The sequence below is a fragment of the Ammospiza caudacuta genome, chromosome 9 (genome assembly GCF_027887145.1).
Source record: "Ammospiza caudacuta isolate bAmmCau1 chromosome 9, bAmmCau1.pri, whole genome shotgun sequence".
In the NCBI taxonomy this organism is placed as follows: Eukaryota; Metazoa; Chordata; class Aves; order Passeriformes; family Passerellidae; genus Ammospiza; species Ammospiza caudacuta.
In genome coordinates this window covers 6003843-6021977 of record NC_080601.1, presented here as the reverse complement: position 1 = coordinate 6021977, position 18135 = coordinate 6003843, and the positions used below count along the sequence as shown (strand labels likewise).

At 50.9% G+C, this 18135-nt stretch overlaps 1 protein-coding gene across 1 annotated transcript; it reads left to right on the top strand.

Moving 5' to 3' along the window:
• The first annotated feature begins 1743 nt into the window (after window positions 1-1743).
• LOC131561379 (protein ecdysoneless homolog) lies at window positions 1744-17612 on the top strand. The gene is made up of 19 exons (XM_058810661.1): window positions 1744-2049; window positions 2142-2326; window positions 3279-3371; window positions 3964-4086; window positions 5289-5310; window positions 5998-6101; window positions 7436-7487; window positions 8635-8698; window positions 8782-8846; window positions 9019-9140; window positions 11727-11871; window positions 12781-12908; window positions 13055-13181; window positions 13915-14000; window positions 14698-14804; window positions 15223-15400; window positions 15846-15913; window positions 15991-16216; window positions 16751-17612. The coding sequence occupies exons 1-19, from the start codon at window positions 1744-1746 to the stop codon at window positions 16956-16958; spliced, it is 2409 nt and encodes an 802-aa protein (XP_058666644.1). The 3' UTR covers window positions 16959-17612.
• Window positions 17613-18135: the final 523 nt, after the last annotated feature.

The following is an 18135-nucleotide window of genomic DNA, read 5'->3' as shown; positions in this document are numbered from 1 at the left end:
CAGATAACACAGGAGAGTGGGTGGTTGTTCCACGTTATGGCTGTTATCCATTGTAAGCTGTTCAGTGTTTCATTGTATGGATACAGGAATGCTGGAAGAATATTGTCTCCAATTCCTGAGACAGTCACTGCTGATAGATTGGTTCCATCATGTGAATTCACTCATTTTTATAACAGGCATTATTCATAAGACACCCTTACCTTATTTATAACTGGCTTTTCATGACCTTTGACATATCTTTGTGTGACTATCCCCAAGACATGGTGTCACTTTGGGCTCTCTCTGTTTTGTTCTCCAGCTGCAGGTGCATCTCTTTGAACAGGTGTTACAGGGCTTGCAAGGGTTGCAGGGTGAAGAGAGACGAGGATGTTGAATCCATGTTCAGAAGGCTTGATTTATTATTTTATGAGATATATTACATTATTTCTATACTAAAAAGAATAGAGAGAAAAGTTCTCCAAAGCTAGCTAAGCTAAGAATAGAAAAGGAATGAATAACAAAGTTCTGTGTGCAGGCAGAAAGCAAGAACAGCTCTGCTGTGAGTGATCAGTAAATCCAAACATCCACAGGAGACCAATCACGAATCCACCTGTTACATTCCACAGCAGCAAATAACCATTGTTTACATTTGTTGCTGAGGCCACAGCTTATCAGAAGGGAGAAAAATCCTAAAGAAAGGATTTTTCACAAAAGATGTCTATGAGAAACAGGCTGTCTGCAGCCGTTCCCTGCACTGCCTGCTCAGCCTTTAGTCCCTTCTCTTGTTCCAGCAGGGTTGCTGTGCCCTGACCCAGGGCTGTCTCGTGGTTTTCCTGTGTTTTCATAGTTCCAGGATGAGATCTCTGGACTCTGTCAAAAGTCTCATCTGAGCTGAGGGTCCTGTGGTCTTTCCCGACCCTTTTGTGCCACATCCTCATGGCACAGGGCTGTGACCTGCTGAGGGCAAGGCTGCTCCTGCTCTGTGGCAATCAGACACAGCCCCAGTTATTCTCACAGGAGCACTCCAGCAGTTTGCTGTGCTTGGGGCATCTCATAGCTGCTATTATTGAGAGATTTGTTTTTGAGGTATGTGAGGGAGACCCTCCCACTGAGGGACTGGGCTCTGGCCAGGCCCTGGCTCTACCTGGTCGAAAAATTGCCAACAAGCCCAGATGTTTTCTGCCTCAAAACTCTATTCAAGTCTCTTGGACTTGGCAATTTGACCCTATACCAATAGCTGGATCAAAATCAGTTGAACTTAAACCTAAGATGCTGCGAATTGAGGTACAGCTCCCTAAAAGCAGAGAGGACGCTGTTATCCCTGTAGATTAATTACACTGAATAAAATTAAACAGAACAAGAGTAAACGAGCCGAGTAAGTCAGAACTGACCCAACTCTTGGGTCAGGGGATAAGAGCAGGTTACAGGGATTTAATCGCGTTCTGTCCCACCAGTGTCGGGCCAGGACCGGTGCTCAGGAATGCCGGGAATATTCTCCCATAGGGGACAGGGGGTGACCGGGCCGTCCCGGGGCCCTGCTCGGTGCTGGGGGCAGCGCGGGCGGCAGGCCCGGGAGCGGGGCCGGGGGGATCGCGACCGGGACCGCGCTGGGGCTCGGGGCCGCGCCGGGCACCGGGGCAGCGGCGGCCACTCACGGCTGCACCGGTTTCCGCGCGTATCGCGATATCACCCTCAGCGCCGCCGCCCCGCCGCCGCCATCGCGCCGCTTCTCCCCGGGGGCGGAGCGCTTTGGGCCCCGGCGCGATGGAGGCGTTGCGGCGGCCGGCGCTGCCCGAGGACGCGGTGCGCTCCCGCCTGTTCGCGGCGGCGGCGGGCCCGGGCGGCGAGGCGCTGCTGCGGCGCTGCGCTGAGCTGGCCCTGGTGCGCTTGGCCCCGCTCCTGGCCGTATACGTGTGGCAGCGGCAGCCGTTCCGCCTGCGCTACGTGCCGGGCCGCGGTGAGCCGGGAGCGGGCCGGGAGGCGCGGCGGGAGGAGCGCCCTGAGCGGGGAGACTGGGAGGGGGATCCGGCGGCGGGGAAGCGGGAGAGTGTGAGGGGGATCCGGGAGCGTGTGAGGGGAAAGCGGGGGTGTGTGAGGGGGATCTGGAGGTCGTAATCGAGGAGCATCTGAAGGGGAACCCGGGAGCGTGTGAGGGGGACTAGGCGGCCGGGAACCGAGGGCATGTGAGGGAGAATCGCAATCGTTTGAAGGAACCGGCGGCCGGGAACCGGGAGCTTGTGAGGGCGAATCGGGAGAGTGTGAGGGACACCTGGCGGCCGGAACCGGAATCTTTTGAGGGTAATCCGGCGTCCGGGAACCGGCAGTGTGTGAGGGGGAGCTGGGCGGTGTGAGGAAGACCCGGTGGCCGGGAACCCGGAGCCTGTGAGGGGGACCCGGCGGGCTCGAACCGGGAACGAGTGAGGGAGTGCAGCGATGACTGGCCGGAGACCCTGTGACCTGGCTAGCTGAGAAGGTGGCCAACAGTCCCACTGCAGCAGGGGGTGTCAGCCCCGGTGGCAAGGCCCCAGGACTGGCAGCTTCAAGCACCCCTCGGCGGTAATAGCCTTGGGCTATGCCTGCAGGACGAGGTCTCGGGGTAGAGCTGCTGAATAGGGCGGAGCAGAAAAGAGCCGGACACTCTCTGGGGTCAAACGAGTTTAATGTCCCGGGGGGCGACCAGCAGGGAGTGACCGCGAGAGAAAAAAAAAGTTGGGCATGGGATTATTAAGGGAGGTGGTAACTGGAGGTGGGATTTACAAAAAACCAATCAGGGGAAGTCAGGGGACGTGCTTAACATAATAGACTGTAAGGGAGAACTAATCGATACATTATAAAGGAGGGGCCCCGGGACCTCAGCCAATCACTACTCCCACTGAGAGGAACATTCTGGAAGACTGGGAGTGGTGGGGAGTGATTGACTGGGCCCAGGGAGGAGGGAAAATAATACATATTAGGAGATACAGGGTGGGGAAATTACATGACATGGGGGCAACCATAGCAACTAAGTAATAGACAGAAACTAGGGTGGGGAAAACTGGGAGGACAGAACCATCGTAACAAAGGGGGGGAAAAACAGAACATACCAACACACCACAACATCTCCCCGTTTTTTGTTAAATAAAATTGAAAAGAACGGAAAAATCTGTACTAAAAGGTTCAAAAGGCTGGATTCCGGGGCTGATCAGTCCAGGCGTCTTCTTCTTCGAAACACAGCTCCTGGTGGTATAAGGGAGGCGCAGCGAGCTCTTCTTCATCTGCGGTTTCCTCTGCCTCCGAAGGATAGGTGTCTCCCTCTGCAGATTCTCCCGCTACCACCTGGTTGACACTTGGAGCTGTGATCTTATTAACAAGTCTTTGGACCAGCCCACGGACCAGCGAAAAGCAAATCAAAAGTAAAAATAAAACTAAAACAACTTTCATAACCGATTCTAGAACAGAACTGGCCCAACTGCCCAAGCCCCAGCCCTTAAAAATGTCCCTCAGCCAATCTGATGTTTCTTGCTCCATCCGATGGACTTGGTCTTTCATCTTCAGGATGGTGTGTCTGACGTTCTCAGCTCTTGATGACAAATTCATGCAGCAGAGGCCCTCAAACTCCTCACATTGATGATGATGGAGCAGCAATAGGAAATCTATTGCTGCCCTATTCTGGAGTGTCGCCTTCCTTGTTATTTCCTCGTCTGTGAGAAGGTCGTATATAGCAGCCGAAGTCAAATTGGCTTGCTTAACAACCCAACACTCTAGGCGGCCCAATTCACCTAGAGACTTCGCCACTGATACCCACGGCAACAGAATGGTAAAAGCGACGGTTTTGGAATGGGACCAATGTGTAATTTCATCATCACAGTCTTCTGGGAGATCTTTAAGATCTCTTTTGGACCTGGCCAATTCTGCTGTGATGTTAGTCTTCTTCCAATTCACAATTTGAGTCATGTTGGGGGTAAACAGTGTCAGCTTGCCTAATGTGCACGGCCCTCCGATCAGACTAGAGGGGATGCCTGCCCACGCTCGGTCGCCACAAATTAAGAATGCTCCCCTGGGAAGGGCGTATGGGGTGCGGCCCGTGGTGGTGGGGCCGCTGATCTTTAAAACGGCCTTGCACCACTGGTAGGCTTGATATTCAGCTTTATTCTGTTGCACCACCTCACTGCCCTTCTCAATAGAGGAAAAGGTATACTCAAATTGAAAACAAATAGAGGAATTGGCGGAACCGAGCAGGTGGAGTTCAGTGGGCTCGGAGGGCAAAGGATCCAGCTTTACCACTCCGTCTCTCCAAGCATTGCTGGAATCAAAACTAGGAAGGATAGTAAGACTCCGTGCCAAAATCGGGGAAAGGGCTGACTGAAAAGCGGAGGGGAATTCACCTGGAGAGAAAGGGATCCCCACAAGGCACAACGACATCGGGTCCTCTGCTGATGCTGCGTCGAGGCAGATATGATCTTGCCCTAACGCCTGAGCCAAGGTACGCCAGACATTCACCTTTGGCTGAGGGACGATCCACGCTGCCCAGGGTGGAAGGAGGAGGCAGAAGATCAGGAGATGTAAAGGAGCGCTTGGGCGCTGCCACAGTTGAGGGCTGAGCTGGGCCATTCTGGCGTGGTGTGGGCCAGGCAAAGGGAGACAAACTGAAAAAACAAAACAAGCATGGTTATAACTTAAATATTTTCTTAAAGAGATGATTCTGTCTCAAAAAGTAAATTAAGTTCGGGGGAAGAATCTGAGACAGGGGAGGAAGGTCGGGACTCAAGAACGACTCGAAAAGGGGCGCGGATCAATGGTGGAGAGGAAGGGGACCCGGTCGGAGGGAACCTGTGGAGAAAATAAAGGTGAGAGAAAGTGAGAGGTTTCCTCCTCCGCCGCCAACATGCCTCCTGCACCTGTGGCACAGTCTCGGATGTTTTTGCCTGCTTGGGGAGGAAGGGCTTGACCCATTTTGATGGTATCCATTTCGGCCCTGAGGGAGTGGACACGCAAGCGTATCCCCTCCCCCAGGTAACCAGGTCATATGGCCCTTCCATCCGCCAGGTCTCCGGATCCCTTATCAGAACCGGAGGCCTGGCCTTCGGCTGCAGCTGTTGGTGACTGCCGAAGTGCCGGACAACTGGAGGATTCAGGTTGTCAAAAGAACAGTTTAGGAAGTTTAAGGTGTACAAAGCTCTCGACAACCGGACGTGGGGGGTCTCCACCTTCACTGCCGCACGTTGTTTCTCCAAGATCCTTTTCAGGCTCTGGTGGGCCCTCTCCACCATGGCTTGGCCTGTCGGGGAATAGGGGATGCCGGTCTTATGCTCTATTCCCCATTGTTGCAGGAAGCTCCGCAGCTCCTTGGAGGTATACGCTGGGCCGTTGTCAGTTTTTAAAGCCCTAGGGATGCCCAGGACAGCGAATGCCAGAAGCAAGTGCTTCTGGACATCCGCCACCCTCTCACCTGTGTGGGCAGAGGCAAAGATAGCTCCTGAGAAGGTATCGATGGAGACATGGACGTAACACAACCTCCCAAAGGATGGGATGTGTGTCACGTCCATCTGCCACACTTCACAGCTCGCCAAGCCCCTGGGGTTTGCCCCAGCTGCGATGGTAGGCATTTGATGGGCTTGGCATTGGGGACATGTGGCCACAATCGCCTTGGCCTGATCCTGCGTGAGATGGAATTGCCTGACCAGGCCTGGTGCATTTTGGTGAAAGAGCTGATGGCTGATCTTAGCCTGGCCAAACACATCTGGGAGCGGGCCCACCGTGACAGCAGCCGCAGCCAAAGAATCAGCCCGACGGTTGCCCTCAGCGATGAACCCTGGCAGATCAGTGTGTGATCTTACATGCATTATAAAAAACGGATGCTCTCGTGGGAGACTAATTCTACGAGTTTTGAGAGCAAATTAAACAATTTTTGGTTAGAGACCTCCTGCAGAACTGCTGATTCCGCTCTAGATACTACACCAGCCACATATGCGGAATCTGTGACCAAATTGAAGGGACCAGGAAACCTCTCAAATGCTCGGACGACTGCGTCTAATTCAGCTACTTGTGGAGAGGCCTCCACAATGGCAACATCAGCCTTCCACCGCTGAGTCTGAGGATCCCTCCAAGTCATTACAGACTTGTGGGATGCCCCGGACGCGTCGGTAAATATTGTCAGAGCATCTAGAGGCTTCTTACTCTGAATTCCCTTGATTGATAATTTAAACTCCGAATTAAAAAGTTTATGGGCTGGCCGATCGACCGCAACGCGGCCAGTGTAGCTGTCTAATGCGAATTGAAGCATTTCATTGGTTTCCAGCAGTTCATTGAAGGTCTTTAATTTGAGTTGGCCCAAAACCAATTGAATTGGAAGGTGAATGCATGCAAAATCACAGCCTGCCAGCTCCCTGATCCGAGATCTCGCCTTTCGGATCAGTTCGGCCATCAGCTCTTGTGGCCTTGTCATCCTTTTGGACCTGTGGTGGCTGAGGAACACCCACTCTATGATTAAGAGGGGGTCGCCCAGACCCTGGTCCTTTAAACTCTTGTCCCACTGATGGATCAAGCCGTGAAGATGTGGCAGCTTCCCCAGAATAATGAATTTAAATGGCAGGCCCGGATGGTAGCGGTGGGCCTGCCTGGCCGAAATGATTTTCTGAACCTTCTCCAGGGCTACCTGAGCCTCTGGGGTGAGTTCCCTAGGAGAACTCAGCTCCTCTCCCCCTTTCAATAAATTGAAAAGGGGGGCTAGGTCTTCTGTTGGTATACCTAACCAGGGTCTCACCCAATTTAAAGACCCACACAGTTGGTGAACATCCGCTAGGGTCTGGACTTTCGTCCGGATGGCCAATTTCTGCGGAACAATGGTCCGCTTGGTGATTTCAAGGCCCAGGTACCTCCAAGGTGGCATCCTTTGAATTTTTTCTGCTTGGAGCTCGAACCCTGCAGCAACCAACGCACTGGTTGTCAGGTCAAGCGCATGGGCAAGTAGATCATCTGTTGGGGCACAGACGAGGATGTCATCCATATAGTGATGTAACAGGACGACATCCCCGAGGGCTGTACGGACAGGAGACAGCAGCGAAGCAACATACCACTGGCAGATCACAGGACTATTCTTTAATCCTTGCGGAAGAACTCGCCAGTGATAGCGCTTGGCCGGGGACTCACGGTTGATGGAGGGAACCGTGAACGCAAAACGCGGGGCATCATCAGGATGCAGAGGAATTTGGAAAAAACAATCTTTTATGTCGATTATAGCCAAATTCCAATTTTGGGGGAGCATTGTAGGGGATGGCATCCCTGGTTGGAGGGGACCCATGTCAATTATTTGTTCATTAATTTGGCGGAGATCGGTCAGGAGCCGCCACTTGTCTTTATTAGGTTTTTTGATGACAAACACTGGGGAGTTCCAAGGTGACATGGTCTCCACCAGGTTGCCTTTGAGCAGCTGCTCCTGAACGAGCTCGTTGAGCGCCTTCAATTTTTGTTTATTAAGTGGCCACTGCACTACCTGTACTGGCTCATCTGATCGCCAGTCCAGCTTCCAGGTAGGGCGTTCCTCAGTGGCCACTGCCCGAAAAACCTGGGGAGCCTTTGGGAGGTCAATTCTGGCTCCCCATTGGGCTAGCAGGTCCCTTCCCCACAGGGGCTTGGTGTAATCTAAAACAAATGGGCGTACAGAAGCCAATTGCCCATCTGGCCCCGTAATTTGTACAATGCTCTTTGACTGCTTCGCCAATTTTAGACCCCCTACACCTTGTATGTGTCCGGCTGCGTTTTGCAAATCCCAATGTGACGGCCAATCCCTAGAGGGAATGATCGTCACATCTGCCCCTGTGTCCAGTAACCCCCGCACGATTTTACGGTCTGAGCCCAGGGACAGTTGACATGTCAGCCTGGGCTTTTCTCTTCCCACAACTTGGGCCCAAGCAACCGTTGGAGGTGAGGACCCCTTAGATGACTGGGAATCCTGTACCTCCTCCGGCACTGGAATGGCTTGGGCGATGATTTGGCCCTTGGGGAGAGAAAGCGGGGGCTGGACGCAGTACAGCCCTAATGCAAATCTGTCCCGGTCAGTTGTTACTAACCCCGGGACTATGTGAAGATTGAATGGTGTGTGTTTGGTGTCCCCAACAATGATCCACCTGCTACGTCCAAGTCTCCTCCAGCTGCTGGGATGTTGAATGTCGGCAGTCACCAGGTGGAAATCAGTGTCCGGGAGATGTATTTCGCGGGTCAGCTGCAGCCTAAAGGGAGAAAACGAAGAGGTGGTGGTTAAAGCAGGTTGAGGCTGAAGCCAACAGGTACAGTAAGTCAAGTCCGGTAAGGAAAAGTCAAGTCCAGTAGAAGCATGTGGCGGGCTTCTCCCTGTTCCCTCCTCCCTGCCTGGTGCAACCTTGCCCGCCTTATTTGTATCATGGTGCAGGGAGGGGCTGCGCTCGCTTTCTAGTTTTTTTGTTGTTTTACTTCCTGCTTCCCAGCAGGACACTCCTTCCTTTTAAATGTTAAAAATTCTTGCCGCAGTGGGCAGTCAGGCATCCAGTGCCCCGTTTTTCCACATAGATGACACGGGTGGGTCTCTGGATGTCTCCTTGCAGCTCCTGGGGTAGACGTTCCAGCTGCTGCCGCGCTGTAATCCTCCTCATCGGCGCTGGAGGTCGACGCGAACGCCACTGAGTTCCTCTTGTTCTTCAGCTTGGAGTCAGGCGCTCCTGGCAGTGGGACTTCTCGTGCCACGACCTCCATCATTTGCTCGATGGTAGGTCGTGGACTACGGGGGAGGGTTCGGATGGCTCTCCGGCATTCAGAGTTTGCGTTCTTGAACGCCATCCGCCGCAACAGGTTTTCTCTTTCTCCCTCCTCGGAAGCTTGAGTCTCCACATATCTGTAAAGTCTTTCTAAAAAACGTAAATAGGACTCGTGTGGCCCCTGCTGGGGCTCTTCCTCGTCTTGCTGAGAGAAGACCACTGGGAGCTTGAAAAAGGCCCTCTCTGCAGCCCGACAGGACTCGGTCATCTGCGTCGGGAAGAGCACCCGCGCCTGAATCACCCCACTGGCCCATGCCCCTGTACCCACCAGATGATTCGTGGATATCAGTTGGCCATCTGCGTCATGTGCAGTCGCTTGGTTCTCCCAGAGAGCTGGGAGAACTTCCGCGACTTCCCTCCCCCACTCTACCGCCCAGGCCCTAAACTCCATAGGTCCTAAAAGGCTGGAAAAGAGAGCTCTCAGGTCAGCAGGGATCAGATCTCCTGGTGCAAGGGCCGAACAGAGAAGTCCCCGGAAATACTCCGATTCCCGGGAGTACTCTCTCTGGGCCTTGCACAGATCTTTGATCCGATCTTGTGCAATTGGCACCCACTGAGCCTGGGAGCTCCCCTCCCCGCTCAGGCGGTAGGTAACCGGGGCGGCTTCAAAAACAGGGGCTCGCCCTGGCTTTCAGTTACCCACACCCCCCCCCCCCCCCCGGAACACAAAGCGTGGGAACCGGAAGGGAAGGCGTGGGAACCGGAAAGGAGGGAGGCAGAGGCGGGGCCTGGCATCTGGGAGGGGCCAGCTGATGGGCATGGTGGAACTGGAGGTGGCGGCTGGGTTTTCTCCGCCTCCAAGGTGGAGTCCGGAGGCGGGGCGGAGACAGGAGGCAGGGTGAAGGAGGGGCTATTGAGGGGTGGAGCGCAGGGAGGAACAGAGGGTGGAGGCAGGGGAGGAAAGGGTGGATCTTGGGATATGAAAGGATTTGACTGAGGGGTGAAGGGATTATGGGAAGGAGAAGAAAAATCGGCGGGAAAATGCACGTGGCCGCCCCCATCTTGGGCTCCATAGGAGCCATCTTGTGGAGGCGGTGGGACATTAACCGGGGGGACATTAAACAGAACACTCTTGGGAATGTCAACCGGGTACTGGGGAGGTTGGGAAAAGGGGTAGGAAAACCTGCTCCGAGGAGTCTGGCCAGGATCTCCTCGGAGTCCTCCTTTTGGAGGGCCAGGTCGGACCGATCGAGAGGGGGCAGAGGGAAGATGGAGCCTCTGCTGTGGGTTGGCCTTGAGGACCCCCCTCAAGGGCTCCGACCGAGGGACACGGGGTGAGGTAGACGGGGTAGGGACAACAGAACCGGGGGAACTGGGATTCAACCGCGACACTGATGAATTTTTTCGCAGTTCCCTCTGCTGAGACAACAATTGCAAAACTTTACCCGCCCAGTAAGCGGCCGGGTAAAGCTTTGCCTCCCCAGAGCTGACCTCTTGATCTAATTTTGCTAAAACAGCTTTCCAATAGAGAGGGTCTCTAATTTGCTCTGGGGTAGTGTTGGGGAACTGAGAAAAAATCCACTTTACTAAACTCTTTAAAGCAACCTTCGGGGGATCTAAACCTCCCCCAAGCAACAAACTTCTAACCTGGTGAAAGGCTCTTTTTAGAGGGGAGCTCTGACGCGCACCCATCGCGTAAATTAAAAGAAAACAACAGAGAAAGTAAAGAAAAGAGCACTCCTCTGACGACACTGACCGCCTGAACCGAAGTAAAAAAAAAACAACTAAAACAAGAACTGCTCGTCCGCCCGCTCCCACGCTGCCGCTTGCCTAGAAGACCGGTCCCAGAGCAGGCATGAGCCCCCAACAGCAAGACAGCAGGAAAGTGAAGGAAAAGAGGGGTTGGGAGCTGTCCCCAAAGCAGGGCTCAGGTCCCGGGAAGATTAAAAAGGTGGGAGGGAAGACCCCCAAGGCAGGGGCTTACCAATCAGACGAACGGCGAAAAGAAGATCCGGTAGAGGCAGAACTCCGCCCTCAGAGCTCTCCTTGGGTGAGAGGAGTTATAGCTCCGGGTCCACCGGGAGCGCTGCTCCTATAATGGAGCCTGCTGCGACTGGTGGTAGATTAGTGTCCAGAGGTCCAATGACCTCGTCCACGGGGTCCGAGCAAGGGCCACGCGGTGGGCGCCAATCTGCAGCGATGACTGGCCGGAGACCCTGTGACCTGGCTAGCTGAGAAGGTGGCCAACAGTCCCACTGCAGCAGGGGGTGTCAGCCCCGGTGGCAAGGCCCCAGGACTGGCAGCTTCAAGCACCCCTCGGCGGTAATAGCCTTGGGCTGTGCCTGCAGGACGAGGTCTCGGGGTAGAGCTGCTGAATAGGGCGGAGCAGAAAAGAGCCGGACACTCTCTGGGGTCAAACGAGTTTAATGTCCCGGGGGGCGACCAGCAGGGAGTGACCGCGAGAGAAAAAAAAAGTTGGGCATGGGATTATAAAGGGAGGTGGTAACTGGAGGTGGGATTTACAAAAAACCAATCAGGGGAAGTCAGGGGACGTGCTTAACATAATAGACTGTAAGGGAGAACTAATCGATACATTATAAAGGAGGGGCCCCGGGACCTCAGCCAATCACTACTCCCACTGAGAGGAACATTCTGGAAGACTGGGAGTGGTGGGGAGTGATTGACTGGGCCCAGGGAGGAGGGAAAATAATACATATTAGGAGATACAGGGTGGGGAAATTACATGACATGGGGGCAACCATAGCAACTAAGTAATAGACAGAAACTAGGGTGGGGAAAACTGGGAGGACAGAACCATCGTAACAAAGGGGGGGAAAAACAGAACATACCAACACACCACAACAAGGGAGAACCGAGGCCATGTGAGGGGCACACGGCGCCGAGAATTGGGATCTTTGGAGGAGAGACCGGCGGCCGGGAACCGAGGGCGTGTGAGGGGGACCCAGCGGCTTCCCCGACTCTCGGTGTCACAGCACGGGTTAACCCAGTGAGGCATCTGGTGCCGCCTCCCTGCTGCAGCCGGGCCGTCCCCGAGCACAGGACACAAGATTCTGTCAGCAGGGTCTGGGATATCCGCAGTGAGGGAGACTCCGCAGCCCGTGTGGACAATCTGTTCCCGGGCACGGCGTTGCTGAGGCGCCTCTCCTCTCTGTGCCCCGTGCAGGTGTGCCTGGCTGTGGCAAGTGTGTTGGAACCAGGTGTTGATCCATAATGTCCCATCTAACCTAAGCCTTTCTATGGGTTTATGAATATTAAAAAAACCCCAGCAGACATGGATTCAGAAGTGTCCCTGAGGGTAGGGAATGCTCAGGGCTGGAGTGCTGCTGTCTGTGTAAGGACACAGGCTTTGTCTAGTACAGGTGAAATAATGAGCAGACACCTTCACCCGAATATGGATGGCTGCTAATGGCAATGAATTAAAATGGAAATAATTTATTTGGTCATTAGCAAAAAATTGTTCAATTATTTTCCCCTACTCCAAGATTCTTTAAAGGGCTGGAACACAACACTAAAATGGATTGCAAGTGTGTACTTGGAGCGGCAGCCTCATACTTTGTTATTGTTTGAGGGAAAAGAGTGAGGGAGTTGAGAACGTTGCATTCAGGGCTTTTCTTAGGATCAGGAACCAGCAGAGGTCGCCTGTAGCACCTGAAATGCTGCTTTTTAATATCTGGGATGTTCTGAGGCACTTAGGATATCTTGATTCTCCTGAAGCACTTCTCTAGTTGAAGAGAAGCGTGGTGTTATTGTTGTTAAGGAAACAAGATATATTTGATGAAACGTGTTGCAATTCAAATGGGGATTTTCCAGAATATCAAGGATTTTTCCTAATGTATTTAGAATGACCAAAGTTTATATTTGCTTGGGGATTTCAATTTGGAACAAACGTTGTAAAGCCTGAAAAGCAATTTATCAGAAAAATCTTTCTAAGATGTATTTTGAATGCAGTCTCAGGCACCGCCTGTAATATGGGTGCCTTCAAAGGCACTCTGGTGACCTGGAGGGAGTTTGCTGGCTGTCCCCAGCCCAGTCCCGCTGCAGGGAGTGTTTGTTTCTGCTCTGGCTTTTGCAGGTGACTTTCACTCGGTGTTTGTATGCACAGCTGGTGCAGCAGCAGTTTGTTCCAGACAGACGCAGTGGATACACCCTGCCCGCCCCAGCTCATCCTCAGTACAGAGCCTGCGAGCTGGGCATGAAGCTGGGAATGATTCCTGGGGCATTTTGGCCTTGGCTCATGCATGTGCAGGGAATGGGTCCTTGTCTGGAGGTTGCCTGTTTGTCCAGAGAAATGTGAGCAAAGTCTGTCCCACCTTGAGAACCTCTTGTTGTTGCATCTTTTGTCTGCAGGCTCATGGCTTTGAAATGTTGTGCTCCAAGAGCAGCAAAGTGGCTCCTGATGCCAAGAGAAATGTGTTAAGGGGTCCTCTGTGGGAGAGATTGCTCAGGAGCTTGAAGGAGAATGATTATTTCAAGGTCTGTGGCTTTTAAACATTGCAGGGAAAATACATAAAATACATTTTAACCCTTGAACTTGTGTGAGGAGATGCAGTGGGGCCAGAGCTTGAATCCTTATCTCTGTGTGAAATGAATTAATGTGTTTAAAGGGAACATGTGCAGTTTGTTCCCCTTTGAAAGGAATTTATTTTGGAAATTAAAAAGGAAAAAGCAAGATGTGGGGATTGATTCATTCATCTAAAGCAAGGGGAGAAATACACTTGAGTGAAGAAAACCCCCACATGTGATTGTGTGAGGTGTAACTGATTTCACTGGTTTCCATTTCATTTCTACCCCTCTAGAATTGAATATTCTTCAAGATCCATACATAACACCATAGACCTATCTGGGCCCATGCAAGTGTAATTTTCGTGTGTGTGTGGTTTTTGTGGGTTCTGGGGGTTCTGGTGTGGTTCTGTGGGGTTTTATTTTAAAAGATGCCTTTGACTACTTCTTTGAAGTTAATAAATTTGACATAAATTGACTACCTACTTGAAGGTTATAATATTGGACAACTTTATTGAGATTCTTAGGTTAATATCCTTTAATATGCTTCAAATACAGGAGTGCCCCTTTGCTGTATTGAGTTCCAAGTGCCCATGGCCAAGAGTTTTTAGTTGTTCTGGTTCTCTCAGCATTTCTGTGTGACCAACAGTCACCCTTAGGAAGCCTGGAATTGTTTGGGTTCATGGCTGTGACTTGCATTCAATAGGGAGAAATGGAAGGATCAGCCAAGTACATGGAGCTGTTGCACATGGCAGAAGATCACTTCCAGCAATCTGTTGCAGTGCCAGAAAGGTGAGAGCTGCTTGAAAATCATGAGTGTCATATAGCCTACAAATCCTGTAAGTGACCTTTGAAATCCTTGTCACAAACACCTGAACCCTTTTCTCCACTGCACATTGAACATGGGAGCTGTGGCCAGGACATACAAGTACTAATTCCTCTGGAATGCTCCAGTGGGAGAAGTTCTGGCTTGAGTAACTCTTTTATCTTGGTTTTGTGAAATGCTGAGCTCTTCCAAGTGGATTCCAAGTGGTGACTGCAAAGCAATTTTTGCTTGGTTGACTGCAGAAAGTGTAGAAAAGTTTCATTGAAAAGCAGCGCCAGTGAATAATGAATACAGGGTAATCTGTCTCCTTTGCTCAAGGGGCTGGCTGTGGATTTCTCTGGAAGATAAAATCCAAAAACTAAATCACTACAGAAATATCTGAGGCTTTGCCAGCCCATAATATCTTGACTGTTATTTTTTTGAGTTTCCAGTCTGTGGTGTTTGGGATCTGGTAATCTTAATATTTACCAAGGCAAATGAAATGTAAAGGAAAAGAGCCTTGGCCAATGCTCTTTGTAGTGCTCTGGTACTTCCCCACATTAATTTCCCTTTTTGATGTGTTTGCACAGAAGGAAAAATGAAGAATTCAAGTGAAAACCTGAATGCAGAGCATGTGATCCCATTGAATCCATTTCAGTAAATTGATGTTGGTTTTTCTTCCAGCTGTGATGAAGTGAGCCCAGGTGATGAAATCCTGGCACTACTACAGACAACCCCCATTGATCTGAAGGAATTGGAGAGAGAAGCAGCTTGTCTTCCTGCAGAGGATGGTGAGCTGGATGGGGAATTATTCCTATTACAGATGGTTATTTGTGGGGGGAGAGGGGCAATGCTGACAGCTGTGAAGGGAGAGCAAATCCAGCCTTCCTCAAGACTAAACACTGGATTGGCTCTCCCAGTTTAGAGTGAGCCTTTCTTCCTCCACTGAGTGGCCAAAGGCTTCCCAGTGACTGAATGGTCTCTCTGAGTTTGAGCTCTGCAAAGCAGAGTTTGTAAGTAGTGACAAGAAATCTGCACTCAGTTCTTCTCGGCCTCTCTGTGCCTTTGCTGTGTGTGAGCCAGGACCAGCACAAGAGCTGAACTGCAGAACTGAGCTGCAGGATGGTTGCAGCCCTGTCAGTCAGCTGGTTTGGGCCTGTGGGCCAGCAGGCTTGTGCAGAGTAACAGATCTGTGCTGTGTCCTTGCAGATGACAGCTGGCTGGATATGACACCAGGTGCTCTGGATCAGATGCTGAAGGAGACAAGAAATGAGTCCCTTCCTTCCCCAAATGAGGAGGAGCAAAACTATGGCTTGGAAACAGTTGCTGAGAGCATGAAGGCTTTTGTGTCCAAAGTGTCCACGCAGGAAGGAGCAGAAATGCCATGGTAGTAGCACCTGGAGTTTGGCTCTGGTGTGGAATGTTGCACTGTGCTGCAGCCCTGTGCTTGGTTCTGTGATGCAGAGAATCAGAGTTTGAAGGTGCTGTGCTGAGCAGGGCCTGGAGCAAAGGCAGAGCAGTGACCCTGTACTTGCTTTAAATCAGCTTGGTGCCACTCTGGCACTGGTGCAGGTTCAAGTGCTGCAAGCTGAGCTGCTCTCTGTCCCTCAGGTGGATTTTGTGGTCTTCACAATTTTTCTCTTTTTATACCAAGAATTCTTCCACTCACTGTTTGATGTCTAATGCACACAGGCTTCAAACTTCTGAGGACTTTTAAATTCAAATGTCCCAACTTCAGTCCTGGCTTGATAGAAATCAATATGCCTTGTGCCTGTGTCAGGCTTAGGCAAGCATAGAAGCTTTATTTCTTTAAAAATCCTTCTATATTTCAGGTCATCTGATGAATCCCAAGTTACCTTTGATGTGGATTCTTTTACCAAAGCCCTGGACAGAATTTTAGGTGAGATTGCTTCTTTCTTTGAAACAAAAGCCAGCACTGATTTCTTTGCTGTTGTACTGACACCAAATCATGTGCAGGGGCAGACTTGGAGGAGCTGGATTCTGATGATGTGGATGAAGAGGAGGAGTTTGGTTTCTCAGCTGAGGATGATGAAGAGCTGGATGCTGGGAATGGAAGGCAGGAGCAGAAGGTGTCTCCTGAGGAGCTCGTGGGCAGTCTCAAGGCGTACATGGAGGAGATGGACCGTGAGCTGGCACAGAGCAACGTTGGGAAAAGTTTCAGCAGCCACAAGAGAGGGGGTGAGTGTGCCTTGAGCTCTGATTGGCAGCAGTAATTTCCAAGCAGGAAATGTGCTGCAAGTGGCCATTCTGAGTAATGGGACTGGAACCTTCCCACGTGCAAGCAAAGTGTGCTGGACCTGCACCATCGTACGTTTTTTATAAACTGAAACTTAGCTAAGCTTGGAATTTGCCCATCTTTTCCAAGGCTTAGTTTTAGTTTGTTCATCTTTTCCCGGGTTTTAGTAGTAGGGCAAGCAGCTGCAGCTTCCCTTGTGAGTTCCTGTAGTAGTTCTCTCCCATAGGAAGCTGAGCCAGGACTCAGCAACACTTTGTGTCCTTCTCTTGGAACCTAATTTGGGTAATGGACAGCGGTGATTTTCAGCTGGCACGAGCATTTGGTGTCTGAATTCCTGTCTGTCAGGACTCAGGAGTGTACTGGACTTTGTTGGCTGCACAATTGCTGTTTCTTTTCTCCTGTGGTTTGCCTTTTTATTTTCCCCTTAAATCTGCTCATGCAATTTGATAAAGCTTTCTCTTTGTACTCCCTGCAGGCAAGTTCTGTTGGAGCAGCCCCATGTGAGAGTGCTGGCCCTGACTGTGGAGCTGAGGCTGCTGAGCTGGCAGCCCTGGATGTGGACATGAACCTGGTGGCAAAGCTGCTCGAGTCCTACAGTGCCCAGGCTGGCCTGGCAGGACCCACCTCGAGCATTTTACAGAGCCTGGGGGTGAATTTACCTGAGAGCACAGAGCTCACTGGCAGCTGAGCAAGGCAGGGAGAGCCTTGGCACCAGACATGGCTGCTGGGGAGATGGAGCACAGACACACGAGCAGGATGGGGGAGAAGAGGCCAAAGGTTTGAATTTGGAGCATTCTGTTCATTCTGTGTCACTTCAGCAGAATGAATTTACCTGCAAAAGCTTCTGTTTGCACACTGTCTTGGGTGGAAATGAGATTTTCCCAGTGCTAGTACAATTCCAGAAAACTGGAAAATGATGTTGAATGCATGACTCAAATGATGTTTTCTTTTATTACAAAACCTCTCTCCCATTTTACCATTCAGTGATCCAATTTGCCACATTTCTAAAATGTCCTTTTACCCATTGCTGAGTGGGTTCAATATGTGGGGAGCAGTTCTTGTTCTGAAAATGCTGCTGCCTTCAGGGGCAGGTGGGGAAATACCACACTGCAGGAAGAGTAATTGGATCAAATGTGTAAATATTGGCCAGAAGTATTTTTAAATTTTATTTCAATAAAATCAAAAATAAAACGTGATTACTGAAATTTTTTGAAGATATGCATAACTTCCTCAGTTCTTGGAGTAAAAGTATTTTTGTAATTGTTCATTTTCTGAATGAATTCCATTACTGCTGAATGTTGATATACAGCTACTGCTGGCATGATGTGAGCCCAGGCTGAGCAGTTTGGGGTTTTTTTCAGTGAAAATGTGGCTGGAAGGCATGCAGCATGTTGCTTGCATCTGGAATGAAAAATCTATTTTAAATATGACTACTTTAGTTTCAACAAGTTAAATTTGCAATAAAATAGATAGAAATTCTTGATACACAAACACCAGCAATGCAGTCCTCCTGGGTCCAAATCAGCTTCTTAATTTCTCTTTATTTCATTTTCATTCAGCAATTAATGAGTTGTCCTGCACTGATGTTGTGTAATTCACTTTGTCAGCAGTTCAGGGAGAGCACTGGCAGGTTGGACAGGGATTAGAGATGGACACCAAGAGCTGGGAAGTGTGAAGAAGGTTCTGCTAAATTTCAAGGAATTTGGACTGCTGAGAGGTGAGAGAGACTGAGACAAATCTGCGGTGGAAAAATGGGGTTAAGAGAGGTTTTTTAATTGAGACAAGGCTAATGAGCAGTTAGTGGTGGAAAACAGAGGTACTTGAACCTTGGGAAGGGTTGGTGTTTGACCAGGGAAGGTGATTTA

What these genes read in the sequence shown, in the direction of transcription:
- LOC131561379 (XM_058810661.1), top strand. Translation starts at nt 1,744, where the DNA reads ATGGAGGCGTTGCGGCGGCCGGCGCTGCCCGAGGACGCGGTGCGCTCC. An exon ending in GTGAGGGGGAGCTGGGCGGT is followed by an intron (nt 2,327 to 3,278) that starts GTGAGGAAGACC and finishes CTCCCTCTGCAG; the next exon opens with ATTCTCCCGCTACCACCTGG. An exon ending in CAGCGAAAAGCAAATCAAAA is followed by an intron (nt 3,372 to 3,963) that starts GTAAAAATAAAA and finishes CCCTCCGATCAG; the next exon opens with ACTAGAGGGGATGCCTGCCC.